The 20,368-nt window shown below is 44.5% G+C and overlaps 1 protein-coding gene across 5 annotated transcripts in view; it reads right to left on the minus strand.

The window, feature by feature from the left end:
• SLC25A39 (solute carrier family 25 member 39) overlaps window positions 1–20,368 on the minus strand; it is a 45,857-nt gene that overhangs the window by 23,647 nt on the left and 1,842 nt on the right. For 2 of the 5 annotated variants that reach the window (XM_084804478.1, XM_084804476.1), the window contains exons 2-4: window positions 10,826–10,931; window positions 8,528–8,587; window positions 7,273–7,317 (exon numbers count right to left, since the gene is read on the minus strand). In XM_084804478.1, the coding sequence (XP_084660604.1) occupies window positions 7,273–7,317; window positions 8,528–8,587; window positions 10,826–10,931 (211 nt within the window). Of the gene's footprint in view, window positions 1–7,272; window positions 7,318–8,527; window positions 8,588–10,825; window positions 10,932–17,983; window positions 18,033–20,368 lie in introns of all 5 variants that reach the window. The other 3 variants (XM_084804480.1, XM_084804477.1, XM_084804479.1) reach the window with 2 other exon arrangements.

Consider the following 20,368-nt stretch of genomic DNA (forward strand, 5'->3'; position numbering starts at 1 on the left):
GATCACCCAAACAGCAGCGAGCAGCAAGAGAACCTTGGGAAGCGGAGGAAGGAACTTGAGCCCTGCCTGTATCGCAGCTGCAATTGAGTTGAAACCCACATTGGAAGCCTTCAGGAGAAAGGCAAGTATATGGGAAAAAGAGGGCCCCGCCTTAGGAAGAAGGTCAGTGTTGGTGGTATACGTATACAAAAAGAACCTATTCCTTGCGGGTAGAAGGGGGGCCTGATCACACCCCCGAGTGGGCGCCAGTACCCAGCACGCCAGTACTCAGTAGGAAGCTGAGGAAGCTGGGGAAGCCGCTTTCCGCTCTGGTAAAAAGTGGGAAAAGTGGGTGGCAGGGACATATGGATGCAGTGGAGAGATTGATGATTGTGTGAGTGGCTACTGCGGTTGCTGACGCATACCGTTGACCGTCCGGGTGCCCAGGCCAGTAGCAAAGTGCGTGGTGTATAAAATCCTCTTGTATTGGCCAGTGAGACCCCTTACTCACTGACCAATTCCCATTCCCTAATTGTGTCTGTCTTCAGTTTAGGAGGGAGGCTATGGGTGGTGGGGGAAGCAAACCTTGCACCCCCTTGGGATGTATGCTAGCAAATTTTAAGAAAGGTTTTAGTAGAGATTATGGGGATCCCCCCATGAATCCTCAACGGTTGCAGACTTTGTGTGAAATAGAGTGGCCGTCTTTTGGTGTAGGATGGCCTACTAAAGGCTCTTTAGAGCCCAGCAAAATCAGCCGTGTATATGCCATTGTGGTTGGGAGACCTGGACACCCCAACCAATTTCCCTACATAAACTCGTGGGATTCCATAGTCCGCGCTTCTCCTCCATGGCTAAAGAAATGCCTAGAATCCCAGGCAAAAGTTTTGGTGCTCAGAAAAGAAAAACTGGCCAAAAAGAAATTACAACCAGTGTTAGAAGCCTCGTGTAAAGATCGGGCAGAGCTAACGGCGTTTCCACCTGCTTATGCCCTGCTTCCACCACGGGTCCATGTTACTGTAAGACCGCCCCGTCGAGATCCAAATCCTGTGGCTCCTGAGCCCCTGCCATCCCCCCTACAGAGGCATTGCCCCTCGCTTTGACTTAGAACTGTTGCCATCAGTTTCAAGCCCCACCAGCAGTAATTCGCCGATTTCAGCTACGGTCCTCAACTCCCAGATATTGTCTGCCGAGACTTTCATCTCTACGGGATCGGGAGGTTCCCCTCTTACACCTCAATCAGCATTAATAAAAGAAACTGAAGAATTGAAGTGTTGGGCAGAAGATTTAATAAAATCGGCAGTGACCCTTAAAAAGATGTGTTCTCACAAAAAAAAGGGAGGCGAGCTCGTCTACTGCTCAAGACTTGCACCCCCTTGAGATGTATGTCAAACAAAGAAGGAAAAAGTTTTTTTAAAAAAAAGATTCAGAATAGAGAGAGAAAACAGCAAAAAGCTCAAGGTCGAGCTGAGAGGAAAAAAAGAACAAGATCTGAGGCTGTTAATTAGAAAAATGTTGCAGGACAGTCTGGCTTTTAACAAAGCGTGGGAGCGTGAGAGTGTAAGGCCGAAGAAGTAGCTGTTAGCCTAGCGCGCTGAGAGAGGGGGGGGCAGGAAAATTGCCCACAACGTTCTGAGTTGTGCAACATCATCACCTCGCCTAATTGAGATGAAATCCCTAAGAAATGGAAACTGAAAATGAAGACCCAGAAGATGAAGGCAAAATAGAAAATAAAGGTGAAGAATCAGCCCCCAGAGCACAGGCTAGACCCCTCTTCGAGTGAAAAGTGTGCCATAAGACTGTCCCAAAGCAGAATGAACAGGAAAGACCATGATGAAGATCTCTGTCAAGGTAGCCGTGTTTAGCTTTGAACTGTGTTAGAATTGCATAGAGCCTGTAGCTACTGACCATCGGCTATATGATTTCTAAAGAGCGTAACCATTAAGCTTTTGCCGTGGGATTCCCTGCAATGAAGAAATCTCACTGATTTGAGTGTCCAGTGTTACACTGCCTAAGTGTGTGTGCTGAAGAGACCGAGAAACCAGACAGCATGTTCCTGGCCAAGCCAAAATCACGCTACTACCATGCTCCTGAAAGCTGCAATAAACTGTGTAAGCTGGGAGACCCAACCTGATTGAGAAGAAAAGAAGATATTGGAGCAACTGTCTTAAAAAACAATGAGATCTGTGTAGCTGGCTGGCTGACGCTGTCAGTGATGTTACAACTTTAAATTAAAACTGTTTTTCTGTTTGAGACCCCAGCGAAGAAAGCTGACCCGAGTTAATTGTTGCCCATGCCAAAGCAAGAATTTGGCTGCTCTGTACCTCATCGTGTCCTGTTTTAAGCTTGGGATTTACAAATACAAACAAACTGAGAAGCTTGCCTTTGAAGTCCTGCAAATCACCCCACCGCCTCCCCAAAGATTAATGGCTGCCTGAAAAATGCAAGTATAAGGCGATGCCCATCACCCCCCAGCGTCCTGAGTTTCGGCACTCAGTGTTTCAGTGCTTTCGTGTACCAGGTTAAAAGAAAAAAAAGAGTAAGTTTTTAAAATGTCTGTGAGAACCTGACAGAAGTAAAATAAAATTTACAGAGGAGTTGCCCAAGTTAAAGCGTCACGGCTAGAGAGCTGAGCTGTGCCGCTCTATTTAGACAGAGGCCTTGCTAAAAAGTTAAAGGCCCTTGTCTGTCAGAAGGGGTGCAGGGCCACACTTCCCCTTTTTAAACTGATGCAAAAGTGGAGAGCCTTTTCTGAAAACATCGCATCTTCATTGCCCAGAGCCTTCTCTGTTTGCCTCCATCAATGTCTGGGCTTTTTAGAGACACTCTGCACATGGACTAAAATTTTAAATTGTCAAAGACTTGCCATGGACAGTGCTGTGAAGCTTTGGATAAACTTGAACTCTCATCACTGTGGACCGTGTGTCTGTGTTTGTAGTCAGCTCAGTGTACAGCAGGCTGAGTTTAATCTATGACTTTTAGATTTCCTTCTGCCAGAACTCATGCAGCATAGAGTTGCCGATGCAAAAATGGTGACCTAGAACTCTTTGCGTGTGTGGGTATGCCCGTCCCTTGATTTTAATGGGCCCTGAGCTTTCAGCCAGAAGACCAGTATGATTGCTGGATCTGCTCCATCATGCCTTACCATGCAAAAAGTGCTTTCCATTCATTGTGTTAAATTGCAGAAAAAGTTTGTTGTGTATATTTTATGATTTCTTAGATATCATAAAATATATGTGATATTTGCAGATTAGTGTTAGTTGCAACTCCAAATGATACTAAGTGTGGTTCCCAATGGATGACAAGGAGAAAAGACAAAGGCAAGTAGAAAAGAAGGAATAGAGAAAGTAGAAGACAGATAGAGAAGGGAGAAAAAAAGAAGAAAGAAAAGGCAAGAGGCAAAGAAAAAAACATTTGTAGAGAAGGAGCGTGGCCATAGTTGCCCTCAGGGTAAATTAAAAGCAGCTGATTGTGCCTGGAGCTTATTACCTGGGGTAAAGTAGCCACAATAATGTAATAGTTCTTTAAGATGAAGAAAATGTAACTAGAAGGAGAAGAAGAGCCTATCCCAAATGTGTATCATTGGGACTAGTGTAAGGCAGAAAGGTTTAAGTAAGTTTAACTTGAAAAAGACAAATAAAGAGACAAGGCTGGTGCATGGAGCAGAGAGTTTTATGTAAAAAGTTTGAAACGTGATCTGCAATACAGACAGATCAGCAAAGAAAAAGAAAGCAAAAGAAAGAGAAAAAAATTGTCTTCCCATACTAATGAATAAAAGTGTTATCAAGCACTTTGGGAAGCGAAGTTGTTTACAGGAAGCTGTGCCTGAGAACCAAACACTTCTAGCCTGTGCTGAAAATGCTTGCTAGTGTTGTGTTGCCTCATGGGTAACATGTATGGTATAAAACCCATTTAGCCCAATAGCTCATGGTTCAGAGAAGCTGTCTGATCCAACCATTAAGTACGCCTGTGTGCTGTAAGTTACCCAATAAAGTCTCCTTGTAAGTAACCCCCCCCCTCTAGAATCCCAAAACACAAGTGGGGCTAGAGCGCCTCACCCAGTATCAAACCCTGCTGTTAGAAGCCATGAAAGCAGGTATGAAGAAGTCAATTAATATGACCAAAGTGTCTAAAGTGCTGCAAGGTGCCACCGAGGCCCCAGAGCGTACTTGGAGCGTCTTTCAGATGCCTATCGCCAGTACACCCCCCTCGACCCAGAGGCCCAAGAAGACGTGGACGAAAGAAGAAAAGAAGAAGACCCGGCAGAGGCAAAAGATTCTTAAAAAAGAACCAGTGTGCCCAGTGTGGACAAGATGGACATTAGTGGCATGAATGCCCAAATAAAATAAATAAAATACACAAAGGAAAAAACCAAAGGGGCCAGAATGGGCGAAGAGGGAGACAGCTTGAGAGGGGCCGTGACATTGACTGTGAGGGGCCGTGACATTGACTTCATAATTGACACTGGAGCGGCATCAAGAGCAAGCAAACGTTAGCCCTAAACAAGAAGTCCAAACACTGAGCAAAGTTCTTCAAGCCCAGCGTCGCTTTGTCTTAGAAAAATAAGCCATTCCCATCACAGAAGTTCATCCTTTCCAACCAAGAGTTAAAGTATGAGTTAAAGAGGGAAAAATAACCCTTTGACTCCCAGATGGAGAGGACTGAGAACTGTCATACTTTCCACCCCCTCAGCTATGAAAGCAGCTGGAGTTAAACCCTGGATACATTGGACACGAGTCAAGAGAGCGAGAGGGGGAAAGTAGACTGTAAACAGAAATCCTGAAAATCCTTTAAAAATCATTCTGAAAAAGCAGTAAGAAGACTCAGGCTAGACCTTACTGTGGACACACCGGGAGACTGTCCCCCTGCGTACGGTCAAACCTGCAACTGGAGAATTGAAGAAGGGGACTAGACCCTACTGCAGCTTGCCAGGTGAATAGCTGCCCAGCGTACGGTCAGATCCCAAAGAAGATCAAACATGCGTGTTGTACTGTTAGTAGTGTTGCATTGTGTTTCCTTAATAAGGTGCAAAAAGGGGGGTCTGCCCCTAGAAAGAGAAGTTTGTCCCAGCGATTTGCTGATAATTACTGGCTTCACCTGGCTAACATCATGAGAGTAAAACATTTTTGTTTGCCAAGAGATATACCTGTAAACAGGCTTATTAGCTCTTGCCTAATACCTGTCTGTAGACATCCTAGGAAAATTCAAAAAGATACCATGTTAAGAGTTTATGGTGTAAGTTTAACTTATTCCCAAAATGCTAATTGGGGCGTGGTTGCAAAGATCCTACCCCCTACAGAGTTCACTCTACGCACCCCCATCGCTGCTGAAACAAATGCTACGTGTGCACGAATGCTTAATTGTCAAAGATTTTCCAGAAAATATAAAGCTATCCCTGGCCCCCTTCCACTGTAATAAAATTCAAAACATATCTTTTAATGATGCCCACATACTTTTGCCTCATGGATGGTTTTAGACATGTGGTTCCCGCACTTGGTCATTCATTCCTGCCAACTTGTCTAATAACCACCCATGTTGCCTCAGCCGCCAATTGAACTGGTGCCAATTCTTCCCCTGTGGCCCGAGAAAATCCGTTGACGGCAGCCTCGAGCACTCCAACTAACTAAAAATTGTAATAGTCATGTGCAGTTATATTCTGACTCAGAAAAATTGGCCTTAGCAATGTCACTGGTTGGGGTTCCAGTTTTAGCCTTGGCTGATGGTCTGGAGATCAACCGGTTAGCTTGCAGCTTAGCCAAAAGCATAAATGCCACCTCACGAGCATTGTCATTGTTAAATAAAGAGTTGCGTGATCTAAGAGGTGCAGTTCTAGAAAATAGAGCTGGTATAGATTACCTCTTCCTTCTTCATCATTTAAGTTGTGAGACACACCAAAAGCTCTGTTGTTTTAACTTAACTGATAATGGCAATGCTGTAGATAAACAGATCAACAAGCTGCACAATATAGTAGCTAACAAAACAATAAGACAAAACAATTAGCTAAATTAGTTGACCCCTTGGCTTCCAGATCTTAGCTGGCTTGAAGCATTGTTCACCCTAATTCTACCAGTGTTGTTCATAAAAGTTCTGTTATGTCTCTGCGTTCCTTGTCTTATGCGCTGTTTAACCAATGTGTTTTATGTCTCAGCTAATAAAACTGCTGCCCTCTATGCTCTAATAGCCCAACAAGAGGCTAAGTAATATGTATGTCACAAAAAGCTTTGTATGGTTATCAGAAATGCTATAATTGTAATGAAATTATGCATTTAAGGGGGGAATGTAGCAGCCATATCGGGGGTCAGACTAAGTAGCCTCATGCAGTCTCATGCTTCATGTTCTTGCTGAGCTCTTTCTCCCTTGAATATATTGTTGTAAGCTGACGAGACACAGGAATTCCTTATCTTGTCAAAGGTCATACAGTTGTATATCTTGTTCTCTGCTGTTCTCTCCTTATCATGGCTACCCTATAACCCAGTTCTTGTATTATAAACAATGGTGCTAGGAGAAGAAATGTTGAGGACTGCAACCCCACGCGGGAGGGGGAGGAGGAGCCGTTTCATATGTGTCACAATGTCTATAAAACCAATGTGCTGATGTATTTCGGGGCTTCTGGCTCTTTGGAAATGATTCCAGCCTTAGGCCCGCGTGTTAAATAAAGAATCTCTTTTTCCTTCACTCCGTGGCCTCTCTGACTCTGGGTTCTGCAACAGGGACTGTCTTCGTTTTATTGATCATATGTAAGCTGCTTCAGGAGCTTTTTCAGCTGAAGAATGTGGTAAAATCAGCTGAAATCAATCAATCTGGTGCCCTGGTTTCAGCCAAGATATGAAGGACTACCACAACTAGATACAGGCAATTCTACTTTTCTGGGCAGGGAACTCATAATGCCAACTCTTAAGAAAATCTTTGTCTACAAACATGATTTTGTGGTAACCCTAACCCTGTAATGGAGGACAGTGCTTTCCCCATGGGAGATAGCGGATGGAGGCTAACAGAGAATAGCTTGCCCAAGGCCACTTGGTGAGCTTGCAGCAGAAGTGAGATCCAAATCAGGAAATTCCTGATATGTAGCTCAGTCTTAGCCAATGTGCTATATACCAGCCCTTCACAGGCGGATGAACACCAAATGCCTCAATGAAGGAGGAATATGAACATCTCTCCTAGAGCGCTGAGGAGGGAGTGGAAGCGGGAAGAATGGCCAGCACTCTCCTTTGGGGGTGTGAGTAGTAAACAGATCAGAGCTGCATCAAGAGAGCTTAGTGGCAGCTTAGATGAGAAAGCACCTGAAATACTCACATTTGGGCTGGTGAATGCTCCAGGGCATAGACTGTACTGACAACACTGAAAGACACAACATGGACATACTTATTGACAGGTGGGGCGAAGGAGGCGAAACAACTGGGGGGGATGTGAGAACCTCCAGCTAGGGCAAGGGCAACAAAGTGGCCCTCTGGGGAGTCTGGCTGCAGAAGACTATGATGCAGATGGCAGCTTCCCCCATGCACCTGGCTACTTGAACTTCTGCTAAAAACTCGTTTTAAGATGCTATGACCTGATGAGCGTGAAATGTGTGGCCTGTGCCTGGTGAAATCTCAGAAGCCGCAAACCTGAGCAAGACTTCCAAATGAGGAGGAGCACTGCTCTGAGGTAAGACACCAAGAACAGCAAGAGATGGATAGCTCAGCATCTGTAGGGAGGCGTAAACGATTTTGCCCGGTCCTACTAACCAATGGGTATAGGCCAGTTAAGGGCTCCCCAGAGAGACTCAAGGTGCCACAGTTATAAACCTGCTCAGCACGACATGCTACAAATAAAGCAATCCAATGTCGCTCACAATGATATCCCACTGGTATATTTTCTAAAAGTTTAATCTTCATACTCAGGAAAAGCAGTTAACAGCACACCTGGAACAGTACCACTTCAGAACCTAGATGGGTGAACGGCATGTCTGCTCCCCGGTATCAAAAATGCCTCAGATGTAGAAAATTAGCATGGCAGGGAAACAGCCATTTTTATGTGCAGGGATTTTTTCTGGGTGGCAGATTTGGGGCAGGTGCATCTTCAAACAGGGCATAAACTATGGAATCTGCTACCACAAGATGCAGTGATGGCCACCCACTTGCATGGCTGTAAAAGGCGATTAGACAAATTCCTGGAGGAGACGGCATCAATGGCTACTGATCATGATGATTGTATATTACCTCCCATATCAGAAGCAGGATGCCTCTACATACCAGCTGCTAGGGAACACATGCAGGAGGGGGCCGTTGTGTTCATGTCCTGCTTGTGGCTTTCCCAGAGGCATCTGGTTTTCCACTACAGGAACAGAATGCTGGACTCAGGAGGCCTCTGGTATGATCCAGTGCGGTCGTTCTTATAGCCTGGGGAAGCATTTATACATATAATCCCCACCTATATTCTGAAGTGGTACAGATTGAGGAGGGCTGCATGAAGTGCTTCTTGAAGTTTTAGAATTTGAGGCAATTTTCCTAGGCCACTGGCATCCATACTACCCCACTGGCTCCTGGCCTACAAAGGAGGAATTACTTACCTTTAGAGAATGGTGTCCTCTGAGCTTGCAGTCGGATCTTCACTACATCTAGGGGTGTGACTGAAAACACAACACAGAAGCACTTGATTACATGACACTTCAGCAGTACCGCACTATGCAGGAGTTTTGAGAGATACAGGGCAGCCACTGAGGATATCTCAATCTGTCTGAACTCAGTACAATGACAGTATAGCAGAAATGGAAATTATTTTCCTCTCCCAAACTGCAAGAGGGAACAGGCCATTCATATCGTCCGGAAGGGAAAGATCTCAAACTGTATGCTGCTGTTTTTTGTTGTTGTTGACTTGTTCAGTTACTTCCTACTCTTTGTGACTTCATGGACAAGCCCACGCCAGAGCTTGTACTGACATATCTCTGGTTGTACTGATCCATTTAGTTTTCATGGCAAGAATACTGGGGTGGATTGCCGTTACCTTCCCCAGGGATTGTATTTAGTCTGACCTCTCTACCATGACCTTCCCGTCTTGGGTGTCCCTTCATGGTTTAGCTCATGGCGTCATTGAGGTGCTCAAGCTCCAGCACCATGACAAGGTAATGATCTCCAAATAAATTTAGGTGGGGTGGCTGGCAACACCTCCTTTGAACCCTGCAACTGCTATTCTGTTGCACTTCCTCTCAGGTAAGTTTACTTAAGGAAAAGAACAGCAGAGTGCCGCTTGAATTCCAAAGGAACTCATTCCATGCTGGAGTCTGGCAAATGAATATAGATACGGCAGCACAGCTTTCCCCCAAGCCAATTCACTCAAGAAGTGTAGAGAAAGTATGCTGTTTGAATTCAAAGGGATTCACTCATCCACACTGCAAGGACAAGGAGTGTGTAGGGGATTCTAGTGAAAACTGCTGGTTAAATGGAAAGGAAATGGGGAAGGAAGGGAGTTCTGGGTTAAATAAAATGTGACTCAAAAACCTCTTCAGGTCCTCCCTCAGGTCCTAAACGTGGATCTCAAGCCAGTTGTAGGAGAGCGAAAGCCATATCCATACTTCTGTGTATGGAAGCACAGTTTCAAGTGGTGGTACAGACTATGGCAGAAACTGCCCAACTGTGTTTGCAGAACACCAGTGTGCTCTGAGGGTGCTTCTCGGAGGACTCCTAGCACTACCAATCAAAAGACATTGCATGGCTATTCTGACTCTCCCCTCAAAACAGATTTTTCTGGTAAGAACAAAGATGGAAGCAGCAGTGGGAAAACACGGGAGGGTTAGAAATGGAAGACATTGTCTGGATCCCCCTATAAAATTCAATGAATGAATGAGGCAGGGTGACTGAACAATAAAAGCTTTGTCTGGAAGCACCTTGGGAGAACTGCTAGAGATAAATAAATCGAATAAACAACTGAAGGCTCCAGTGGTCCCAAGGTACATCGTGCAGAGTTGAAGCAGGCAGATTCACAAACTCTGGTCTTCCTTCCTTCCAATCAGTCTCTGTAGGGAGAGTGGCTGGAGATCAGTCTGCTGAATATCTGCATTAAGTGTGACTGTAGTGGGGGCAACAGACCAGTCGCGCTGGGCACAGAGATGCAGCAAAATTATCTGACCTCAGAGGATGCTATCCATTGCAACCCTGCACGTGTCACTGAACTATGCACGCTTCCCAGCAAGGAGGTGGCAATGCCATATGAGTGGGTCATGCAGAAACACAGGGGGTGGGCTACTTATGCACTTCAAAAAGTAAACCTTTTGGAGAACATGAGTCAAACGCTCGACTAAGGGCTGGTTCACACATGCACCACCACTTGACTTGATAACAGCAGTGTAAATTGCCTCCAAGAAGAAGCATCGTGCCAGGAGCAATATGAAACGTCTATCTGTGATGTTTGATCTGTGATGGCTCTTCCACATGATAGTCATTTGCTGATGCTGCAATAATCAAATGATGAACATCAAGTGTAAACAGGACCTAAGCTGTTTAAGATGCTCTGGTGGGACACAGGAGAAGCAGAGCACCCTTAGGTACATCCAGACCAGGCAATTAATGGTAAAATGCTGGTTTATATCACTCTAACCACGCAGCAAAGGTCTTGGCTGACTGTATACAGGCCATGTTTGAACACACAGCAAACCAGCTTCTCCAGATGTCCAAATCCTGATTTTTGAATGCCACAGCATATAGACTTGATGTGACAAAACATGGGCATGTGCTGGGTGTCGGGTGGGGGAGAAAGAGTCAGGATCATTTAAGCCACATATACATTCAGACCAATGTCCTAGGTGACACATATTTTGACATGCTTCCACATTGGCCAAGAACAAACTGCAGAACAAATGCTGAATACCTACCAAAAAGAGAGGTGAAGAGGGCCCCAGTCCCAGACGCCAGCATCTGTTGCATGGGGGTGATGCCCCCCAGACTCACAGATGAATTCTCAGCCATTGTGTTGCTCATCTGTAAGACACAAAGTTAGTGCCTCGCACGGTTACTGGCAATGGCATCATAAAACAGCCATTACATGATTTCAAGGCCATGGATTATTTCAATGCTGCCTGCTTGCTCAACAAGCATCTCCCTACCCTGACCCCAGACAGACAGAAACTAAATGACAGACTATGCCCATTTTTACAGCAGTTCCGCAGAGTCCAATTAGACCATTGATGATCACGCTTGAGCCTTTTCCTTCTGCAAAATCTATACAGTACCTTATTACAATCAAAGCAAGCAAGCGAAAATGCAGACAAAATGTGGGAAGGCAATTCAATAAGCTGATGCATTTAGCCTGAAAAAAGTTACAGCATCCTGTTTTTCAGAAAGGTTGAAGACACAAACACATGAAGAGAACACGAATTTGCAAGCATTATGGGGCTCACCATTAAAAAAAATTAGAGTAATACAATGGCTAGAAGTGCTCATTGTTTGTTCTATATCCATTATTTTATAAAGACTGACAACACAGTCCTACACATTTATTCATAAAAAAACTGGCATTAATAAGTTCAACGGGACTTAGTCCACAGTGACCAGGTTAACACAATAAGCTCATCATGGTTTATTCAAGATGTGACAAGCCATGGTGCCCATGGGTGTCATCCTGAGTATTCAAGTTCAGGCTTGTGTTGTTCGAATCAGGGGATTATGAGTTATGTGAGGGTTAAATAACCCTCACAGAACCCATGGTGGGCCGGTTTGCATGAACAAATGGCCCACTATGGCTTATTTAAACTATGGTGGGTTGCAGCGCATTTTGCAGCCATTTTGAATGTTCAAGTTGCAGCCTTTGTCTGTCTTGTTGTGTTATGAACGCGGAACTAGTTTCAAATGTTGGAAGCCATACTGACTGCTTACATTAAGGGGGTTGAATATACTGGCATATTCCTTGTCCACAATTTCCTGGACTGCTGTCTAGACCTGCAGCAACCCCACCCAACTGGTGATCTTTCATACCTAGCTCTAGTTGACAACTATTATCTGCACAGCTGCAGAAAGGGGAGAGGCTTTCTTCTATAGAAGTTGCTTATACTATCAGTCCTTCAGGAGGAGGCAGAATGATGCTACTCCAGGTTTGATAAGCAGGAGCCCCTGAGCTACTTGCAGAAAGGGTAGGATAATAATGCAATACCACTATCTAGTTTCATTTGTATAAAGTTGTTCAATTTGCATAGTTGTAGAATAAAGCAATATTAGATTCCCTTCCCAAACTGGGCATTTTTATTTTGGATGGCACAACTGGATTGTCTGAGGAGAGTTGTCAAATAGCAGCAGCAAGAGTGGTCTTGCTGCTCTTGCAAGAGCAAGAGCTGCTTGCAAGAGCAGCAAGAGGTGGGGAGCAAGGCTGAAAATTACAAGAGCAGAATAGGCACACATGCTTAAGACAGAAGCTCCTTACTGTGAACACTGGGCCCATTTCACAGGTGCAGCCCATGCTCTTTCAGATGCTTCTTTGCTCAACTCTCCAAATTCAGTTCTGAACCTACATTTAGGGGTGTGTGTGTGTGTGTGTGTGTGTAGTGCATTATAGCTCTTAGATCACAGAATAGTAGGGTTGGAAGGGGTCTATAAGACCATCGAGTCCAACCCCCTGCTCAATGCAGGAATCCAAGTCAGAGCATCCCTGACAGGGGGCTGCCCAGCCTTGTCTTGAATGATTCCAGTGTGGGAGAACCCACCACCTCCTGAGGGAATTGGTTCCCTTGTTGAGTGGGAACCTTGCTCTAACGGTCAGGAAGTTTTTCCTGATGTTCAGCCGGAATCTGGCTGCCTGTCACTTGAGCCCATTATTCCATGTCCTGCACTCTGGGATGATCAAGAAGAGATCCTGGCCTTCCCCACTGTGACAACCTTTCAAGTACTTGAAGAGTGCTATCATATCTCCCCTCAGTCTTCTCTTCTCAAGGCTAAACAGGCCCAGTTCTTTCAGTCTCTCTTCATAGGGCTTTGTTTCCAGTCCCCTGACCATCTTTGTTGCCCTCCTTTGAACCCTCTCCAGCTTGTCTGCATCCTTCTTAAAGTGCGGTGCCCAGTACTGGACACAGTACTCCAGATGAGGCCTGACCAGTGTGGAATAGAAGGGAGCTAGGACTTCCTGGGATTTGGAAGCTATGCTTCTATTAATGCAGCCCCAAGAAGCATTTGCCTTTTTTGCAGCCACATCACATTGCTGGCTCATATTCAGCTTGTGATCGACAACAATTCCAAGATCCTTCTCGCTTGTAGTGTTGTTAAGCCACATAACCCCCATCTTGTAACTGTGCATTTGGTTTCTTTTTCCTAGGTGCAGAACTTGGCATTTATCTCTATTAAATTTCATTTTGCTGTTTTCAGCCCAGCACTCCAGCCTATCAAGATCTCTTTGAATTTTGTTTCTGTCTTCCAAGGTATTAGCTATCCCGCCCAATTTTGTGTCTTCTGCAAATTTGATCAGCATTCCCTGCACCTCCTCCTCCAAGTCATTAATAAAAATGTGGAAGAGCACTGGGCCCAGGACTGAGCCCTGCGGTACCCCGCTTGTTACTTCTCCCCAGTTTGAGAAGATCCCATTGAGAAGCACTCTTTGGGTCTGATTCTGTAGCCAACTGTGGATCCACCTGAGAGCTGTTTCATCTAGCCCGCTTTGAGCTAGTTTGCTCATCAGGATATCATGGGGCACTTTGTCGAAAGCTTTGCTGAAGTCGAGGTGTATTATGTCCACAGCATTCCCACAGTCCACAAGGGAGGTTACCTGAGATCAGATTCATCTGGCAGGATTTGTTCTTGACAAATCCATGTTGGCTTCGAGTAATCACTGCATTGTTTTCAAGGTGCTACAGATGGATGCAATGAATATGAACTTGAGCACGCTCCGGGAGAGAGCGCAGGACAGGAAGGCCTGGCGTGCTATGGTCCATGGGGTCACGAAAAGTCGGACACGACTGAACGACTGAACAACAACAACAACAGATGGATTGCTTTATCATCTGCTCCAGAATTTTCCGAAGAATTGATGTCGGACTGACTGGTGTGTAGTTCCCAGGTTCCTCCTTTTTACCCCTTTTGAAGATATCTTATCTCATGTTATCCTCACAATGACTGTGGAATAGATGATGCAAGGCATGCTTTTGCGGTAGCTATGCTCCATTCCACTCAACATTCTATTCTTTCTTCATTTATCCTACTGTCACACTCATTCATGGTCTGCACTTTGCCACCACCATCGTCACCTCCTCCAAGCTACTCCAGCTGATGGGATAACCCTGTGTGTTCTGCCTCCAGCCCATTGCTTCAGTAAGGGTGCTGCCTGCCTGCTTCCCTGTCACTCTCACACACACAGTTTGGGAGAAGGCATACATGGCTGCCACATCATGGCACTGACTCCCCACTCTCCTAGGGCAAAGAGCATGGCAGGCACAGGTGTAGCTCTCTAATTCCTTATCTCAGAGAAGCCAAAAAACAAAGACCATCAGGCACAGCACTGATCACCCGCAAACGCGTGGGAATTTAACACAGCCCTACAGAACTAGGGAGAATGCAGGGGGTGCTTACCCTAGAGTAAGCTGCTTACCCTAGAGCAACTGCTATTTGCCCTGGGCAAGCTTCACGGCTGCTCCAGTTCACTTCTCTGAATGGCGCTCCCCCCGCCCTGCCAACAACAAATAAATGAGCAGAAATGTCCCTAAGTTCTATATTGTGCATCCCAGGAAATCTCCAGTTTCTAACTTTCTGATCCTTTAGGGCAGACTCTGCCAGCATGTTCCCAAGCTTTTCCCTTATGCAAGCACAGCAGCTCAAAATCTAATTGAAAGAAGCTCAATTCCAAATGGTTAACTAGGGGAAAATCCAGACCACACCTAGCTCTGCCTAGAGATGTCAGTATGTATCACAAATGCCCACAGGTGCAAATGGAATTTGCACAAATAAAGTGCATAATGTATTCTAACAAACACATTAGGATTAGCTGGTACACCATTAAATCTCTGTGTGTGTGCGTGCGTGCGCACACACACGCGTGCATGCATGTGTATGAGAGAGAGACAGACAGATGTTTGGCAAGATGCACAGCTCTCCACTTTTATGAAAAGAATCTACTGACAATTGCTCTGATGGCAAAACTGACAAAACAAAAATGAACAGAAAGACCACACAGCAATGATGAAGACTTTTATGCAATTTGGAGATGTTTTATACAGTATGCAAATACGAATGAGGACAAACTGAAACCATGGACAACGCATGATAATTTACGGAATGACACAATGGGCTGAAAGAGATACAGCATCATGGTAAGACAGAGGTTTCTGAATGATGAGATATTCACTAATTGTAACACAGACTGAACAGGCTAGCCATCTGATCAAATGTTGGATATGTTACTGTTTGGATGTTTTTATAAATTTTAAATCAATAAAAAATATTTTTAAGATCTACTCTTACGTTTCACTGAGGTGGTAAACCTGTGTCTGAGCTGCACCGCTCAGACTGCTACTGTGAAAATCTCTTGACTGAATAATTTTCCATACCAAAAAAACCATCCCTGCAAAAAAAGGAAACCAGATGTCAAGAGCCTAGCCTTCTACCCAACATCTAGTTTTCTATGTGCAGGGAATTATTCTGAATGGAGGAGCATTCAGTCAAGTGCTTCCTGTATCTGCAATAGGGGTACAGAGCACAAACAGGTTTACTACCCTTTTATTCAGGCACGGGGTTTGGCCAACACACAAAAGTCAGTGGATCCATTACCCAGCCAAGGAATGGGGCAGCCGGGATTTAAAGAATTCCAACACATGCCCATGCAATCTTTGGTTGAAAACCAATTTGAGGTGGAAAGATATCCTCTACACTCCCTGAGCAGGTTATCTGGTTGCTCAATTATTATAATAATTAAATACATGGTTAAAAAAAAATAAAAACATACATCTAAATGTATATATTAGGAACCAGTGTAATGTTTTCAAATCTCAGCCCAGTCATAAGAAATCACTGGATGGCAGCCTCAGCCCCTCTGTAATATGGGGGTGTTGATAATAGCCTATCTTACATGGATGTCATAAGGATTCCTGAGGAAGTGCAAGGAATGCAAACACTTATAAAAAAAGTGCTAATACCAAGTGGTATACACATTATTTGATCTATATTTTTTCAGGCTCTAATTAATTGCTCTTGTCCATTCCTCAATGTACAGGGGGATTATACCACTGAATGTGCAATTTGTAACCTGCAACAATGAGCAATGATCAGACATTTCGAGTCAAGTAGGCGCCCGTGCCTGTCAATCCTAAAGGAAATCAACCCTGAGTGCTCATTGGAAGGACAGATAGTGAAGCTGAAGCTGAAATATTTTGGCCACCTAATGCAAAGAGAAAACTCTCTGGAAAAGACCCTGATGCTGGGAAAGACTGAAGGCAAAAGGAGAAGGGGACGACAGAGGATGAGATGGCTAGATAGCATCACCGATGCAATGAATATGAACTTGAGCACGCTCCGGGAGAGAGCGCAGGACAGGAAGGCCTGGCGTGCTATGGTCCATGGGGTCACGTCGGACACGACTGAATGACTGAACAACAACAACAAAGGCGCCTGTGCAAAAGACTGAATCAATGCAAGGAGGTCAGTGGCAGGGTCAGCAGGCACAATCCCAATCCTGCTCTCCACACATATATTTGTACTTATTTTTACTGGCTACACATGGCTAGAGAGAAAATAGACATTTTCAGAAACATCTGAGCAAAGCTCGCATGTCAAAGCCTAGAGCTCCATATGGGAAAATATTTGGAGGATAAATGCAGAGGCCTCTTACCACCCTGCAAAAGCTCCATTTGCAACCTATAGTTAGCCTATTGCAACCTTGCCCACAAGCTTTCTTGCCATAACTATAAACAACTGAGAATTCACATTATCCATGAGTGGGATTTCCCAAGGTGAAATATGTACTTTTGTTTTTTTGTGGTTGGGCACTATTTTTTTCTTGGGCCAGCTTGCACATCATGGGGCATAAGCTACTTCCGGTTTGCACAAACACCCTAGAAAGCTTGTAGGATGTTAGCGTGATGTCCAAACCTGGACACTCTGAGTTATTTATGGATCAAACAACCTAGAGTTAACCTAACAGCAAATCGTAGGTTAACTCTGGGTTGTTTAACAAATAAACAATCCAGACTGTCTGGGTTTGGATATGACACTAACAACCAACAAGGTTGTTTATACAAATCAAAAGTGGCTCACGTGCAGCGCACATCCCCACAAATTGTGGGTTACTTAACCAATTATTTACTACCATGATCTGAACCAGGTCCTTGTTGTGTTTTAATGGTATTTTAATTGATTTGTTTTCTGTTATATTTTAGTTAACATTTTGTTTTTAATTTTGTATTTTATTATTGTTAGCCACATTGAACACCTTTCAACCAACTTTGGTTGAAAGGTGATTTATCCATTTAACAAATAAAGTATTCACTACTCCTAACATGTGACACAAAGCATCCATGTCTAAATGTGAGGAAATTCCTAGGGAGCATGAAAAAGGATCAGTCCATGACACATGAGCATGGTACTGCTAACATGCATTAATGGCTTATATTCCTTATTGTTCATCCTCACAAATTGTTGAGGTTAAGTCCCTTATTATTCCCACCTACAGATGGGGAATTTAGTCTCAATTCCCAAGATTTACCCAGAGGCATCCAACAGTCTCCTTGTGAGATAGGGAACCTGATAGCCTCTTCTGTCTGGAACTCTATGGCTGCTCTTAAAGGCTGTGCGGCAAGTGATAAGCGAGAGTAGCTGAAAAGACTACAGCACCCTTTTCCAACCTTAGCCTCCCAGTTGTAGTTGGACTATAACTCCCATCACTCTTGACTATTGCCCATGCTGGCTGGAGATGATGGGAATTGGAAGCCAACCTCATCTGGGGGAAAGGCTGGACTGGAGCATCTCATAGGGAGGTCAGGATTCTGAGCAGCCTGTTAGTTACAAAACCAAACAGAGTGAGGCAGATGGTCTCCTCATCAGTAAAGAGGATTCGTGGATCGTACCTCCCTCTTCTCAGCCTCTGCTCCACAGCTGAGTCACTTCTGCTACAACCTGTCAGAAAAAAAACAGGATTTCTGTGGTTCCTCACAAATTACAGCAGGGGCATATTGGGCAGCTGGCCTTAAGCAGGGAGGCGTGGTGACGGCAGCTGCAGGTAGGAAGGAGAAAGCCTTCCCCAACCTGGCAACCTTCAGATGTGTTGGTTGACAACTCCCATCACCACCAGCCAATCTGGCCAATGGGCATGTTGGCTGGGGATAATGGGAGTTGTCGTCCAACATATCTGGAGGGTGCCAGGGTGGCGAAGGCTAGTTCACATTGGCTTCAAATTGAACATCCTCCCCCATCCAACTCACTGTCAGGAGCTGCTGAGGATGATCTCACAAGATCTGTTAACTTCTTTTCCCACATGGCAAGCTAAATGCAATAAAAGTGGATTGATAGAGGTATCCATTAAGTTGAGCAAGGATTTGAAATGAGGCCCAAATCCATCACTTTTATTTGCAACACTTTTATTTTATAATGTACACTATTCCACAGACCTTCTGGACTTCTACATCATCTCTATCCAATGCTCACTCAACATTTTGAAAGTGTACGTTTATTTATTTATTACATTTATATCCCATGTTTCTTCCGTCATGGAACTCAAGGTGGCTACATGTGGTTCCCAGGCGGTCTCCTCTCCAAGCACTGGCCAGGCCCAGTCCTGCTTAGTTTCAGCAAGGTGGCTGCCCCATCTGCCTTCAGACCATGTCCTGGTTTGTACCACATACATAGTCATTCCCTCTCCCAGATAACCTTGGTATCCGTAGCTGTGTGAAGAATGCTACAGATCTCTAGCAAAGAATTCTCAGCATCCTGATCAAACTAGAATTTCCTTGCTTCTCTGTGGGAAGCCATGATAGTTAAACTGGCTTAAAACCAATAATAATTTGTACATACTCCCAAAGTCAAAAATTGGTTCAACATTCATAGGATCTGGTGCTTAGATCGCCAAAATGGTTTCCACAGAGTATTTATGTATTTATTACATTTATATCCTGCCTTTTTTCCTCTTGCAAGGAACCCAAGGCGGCTTACATTATCCTCCTCTCCATTTTATCCTCACGACAACAACCCTGTGACGTGAGTTGGGCTAAGAGTCTGTGACTGGCCCAAAGTCACCCAGTGAGCTTCCATGGCCGAGTGGGGACTAGAACCCGGATATCCCGGCTCCCAGTCCAACACTCTCGCAACTACACCACACTGGCTCCCAGAGTACCCCTGATTGCCCAAACAAGCAGAGGAGGGGGAAAGATGGTGTATAATTGCTTTACTTAAAATAAGCCTGATCTCTCAGGGCATCACACTGGAATTACAAATTTCATACAGATTCCTATTTGTTGTGCCAGCAATAGCATTTTAGATGGAGCAATCCTGAAGACCAGACATTTAGGGCTTGGATATTTGTAAACACACAAACACCGACTGGATATCTGAAAAAGCAACTAGGTTTTGCAGTTCATGCTGATTTCTAAACTCCTCCAACTTGTCTCCTCCCCATACGTAAGTAAATAACGTCCCTTTCCTCATACAACTTCCCCCAAAAGAGCTTCCATAGCAGCTAAGTCAGACATTTCTGCAATCCTTAATTAATGCATTAAAAATAGTAAGCAATGGAGAAAGATAAACTTCAAAATTCATCATCTGTACAATAAAAAGCATGAGAATAAGTTAAGAAAGCACATTAAACATTTACTCTACAGTCAAGGAAGAATTATGCACTGACTGATCAGTTCCCCCCACCTCTCCATATTGGCTCTAATCCCAACAAAAACATGTTTTCTTAGTCCTGACCTCCAACTCTATCTATTGTACCATAATTTATGACTTTGTTTACTTGGAGGCCACACATTGATCTCAGCTATAAAGCACCCACTGAACCACACTCCAGTGCTAAAATCAGAACTGAGCACCTCAGCCAGATACATCCTCTTTGTCTCCCCAACTCTATGTGCCCCATATCTTAATATTTACTCCTATCTTTTACTCTTTACCACACACATACACACTCCCTAGAGAACACACTGCCCCTTTTCTTGGTATCAGAGCAGGTGTAGGCAGAAGATAGGACCACACAGGCCAGCTTTTGGTGGATCATCTAGCGCCTGCTGGTTGCCAGGATTCTCACAAAGAATGCTGGACTACATGGATCTTGACCTGATCCAGTAAGTCACTTCATATGTTTTAATCAAAATGCACAGTTAGGGTCATGTAACACATATAACTCACAGCTTGACTGTTAAGGCGGAAGTAGACCACCTTGTTCCCTCCAATGTTTAGGACTACAATTCCCATAAACCCCAGTGGCATGGCCAATAGTGATGGGAGTTGTAATCCAAAAC

This window comes from Heloderma suspectum, chromosome 6 (assembly GCF_057233095.1).
Source record: "Heloderma suspectum isolate Gila_16-S chromosome 6, 16-S_ref, whole genome shotgun sequence".
Taxonomy (NCBI): Eukaryota; Metazoa; Chordata; class Lepidosauria; order Squamata; family Helodermatidae; genus Heloderma; species Heloderma suspectum.